The sequence below is a fragment of the Nannospalax galili genome, unplaced genomic scaffold, assembly GCF_000622305.1.
Source record: "Nannospalax galili isolate Female #2095 unplaced genomic scaffold, S.galili_v1.0 scaffold471, whole genome shotgun sequence".
NCBI classification, from domain to species: domain Eukaryota; kingdom Metazoa; phylum Chordata; class Mammalia; order Rodentia; family Spalacidae; genus Nannospalax; species Nannospalax galili.
In genome coordinates this window covers 1,376,437-1,378,627 of record NW_008330333.1, presented here as the reverse complement: position 1 = coordinate 1,378,627, position 2,191 = coordinate 1,376,437, and the positions used below count along the sequence as shown (strand labels likewise).

Here is a 2,191-nt window from a genome sequence, read left to right as displayed (position 1 = left end):
GATGTAAAACTTTATGCTTTCTCCTCAAATACATTTTTTAATTTGTTGATTTTTGTGTGTGTGTATATCACACAGAACATCCCAAACCATCTTATTCAACTGTACACCCACTTACCAGATGGCACTCTCCCATAGCCTTCCTCCCCCTACTAGAACCCTTATACTTTGTTATCCCTGCTACTGTCCATTGCATTGTCAGCCACCCCAGCCATTCCCACTACTTGTCCATCTGGTGAATCTAGTCAGCCTGTCTAGAGGTCTTTGTTTTAGGAAGGTCAGCTGTTCGTCGTCTAGCAGAAATCACTTGTCAATATTCCTTTAGATAAGATTGGGATTTGCTGTTCATTGTCCCAGTTCTATGCTGGGTTACTATCTAGGAGTCCCTTGGGCCACCCTGGCCAACAACTCAAAAGAAGGTATCTCCTATCTGGCATTGGTACTTGTTATGTAGCCTTTAGCTATACATATGGACCCCTAAAAATTATATTGGCCCCTTTAATCTTTGGTTATACTTTCCTTTTGGGTGTTTAAGGCCATAGAGTTGGCCCAGATAAACCAATTTATTTTTACTCTTAAGGTCATTTGAGGATCTGTTCCTCAGGGGTCACACGGGTCACTATTTCTATGGGTCACATCACTATTATTTTCTTATCTTACTGAGTAGTTGCAAATTTCATGGCAACCACTTTCCTTAGAGCCCCTTTCATGTCCCTGTTCCTCAGGCTGTAGATGAAAGGGTTGAGCATGGGGGTCACCACTGTGTACATCACAGCAGCTGCCATGTCCTTCCCAGAGGAGTGAGAAGATGAGGGGTTGAAATACAGAGATATGATGGTGCCATAGAAGAGGCAGACCACAGCCAGGTGGGAGCTGCAGGTGGAGAAGGCTTTCCATTTTCCACTTGTGGATGAAACTCTCAGGATAGCACAAGCAATAAGAATATATGACACCAGGATGCAAAGAAATGGGGCTATCATTATTAGCCCTGCTACATAAAGAAGCATCAGCTCATTAAGATGTGTGTCTGAGCAGGAGAGTTTCAGGAGGGGGGTCACTTCACAGAAAAAGTGAGGGATAATGTTGTCTGCACAGAATGAGAGTCTAGCCATCAGCAGGGTGTGCAACAGACCATTCAGGTTGGCAACAATCCATGACCCAACAACGAGGAGAACACAGAGTTGGCGAGTCATCTTTGTTGTGTAGTGTAAGGGGTGGCATATGGCCACAAAGCGGTCATAGGCCATCACGGCCAGGAGGAAATTGTCCATGTCAGCAAACACACAGAGAAAGTACAGCTGTGTGAGACACCCTGAGAAGGAGATGGCCTGACTCCCAAGTACGTGAATGGCCAGCACCTTGGGGACAGTGGTGGAGGAGAAGCAGACATCCACAAAGGACAGGTTGCAGAGGAAGAAGTACATGGGGGTGTGCAGACGGGAGTCAGTGCCAATGGCCAGGATGATGAGCAGGTTTCCCAGGATGGTGGCCAGGTACATGATGAGGAAAAGCAGGAAGAGGGGCTGCTGCTGCTGGGGCTGCCTGGAGAGTCCCAGGAGGAGGAACTCAGAGACGCTTGTCTGGTTGGTGCCTCTCATAGGTCTGAGCTCAGTGACAGAAAAGACAGAGGTCAGAAATGTAGGCATCCCCAAGCATGATGGAATACATCTTTAATCCCAGCACTGGGGATGCTAAGGCAGGTGGATCTCTGTGAGTTCAAGGTCAGCCTGGTCTAGATAACAAGTTCCAGTCCTGCTAGGACTACATAGTGAGACCCTGTCTCAAAACACACACATACACACGCCCCTTACCCTCCAAAGTCGACTAAGTTCCAGGGGACTATGGAACATCTGTCAAAATGTCCTGTCCTCTTGTTCAGGGAGGAAATGGAGACCCCACCAGATGTACTTGAACCAGTGTCCAGTCTACAAAGAGGAGGGTCAACTCAGAGAAAACATTTCCTCCATGCTTCCGAGTGATGCCAGCCATGGTGGAGCAGGACCTTTGAGTTATCTTCATATAGATGGAACTGGTAAAAGAAAGGAGCCAGGGGCTTCTCTCAAGCCCATGTGACCCCTGAGGAACAGATCCTCAAATGACCTTAAGTGTAAATATAAATTATTTATTTGGGCCAACTGTATGGCCTTAAACACCCCAAAGGAAAGTATAACCAAAGAGTAAAATCATCAGTGTA

The 2,191-nt window shown here is 46.7% G+C and overlaps 1 protein-coding gene across 1 annotated transcript; it reads right to left on the bottom strand.

The window, feature by feature from the left end:
* Nucleotides 1-653: 653 nt before the first annotated feature.
* LOC103744238 (olfactory receptor 1361-like) lies at nucleotides 654-1,595 on the bottom strand. Its single transcript, XM_008845972.1, has one exon. It carries the CDS (start codon nucleotides 1,593-1,595, stop codon nucleotides 654-656), a length of 942 nt encoding a protein of 313 aa, XP_008844194.1.
* Between the last annotated feature and the right edge of the window lie 596 nt (nucleotides 1,596-2,191).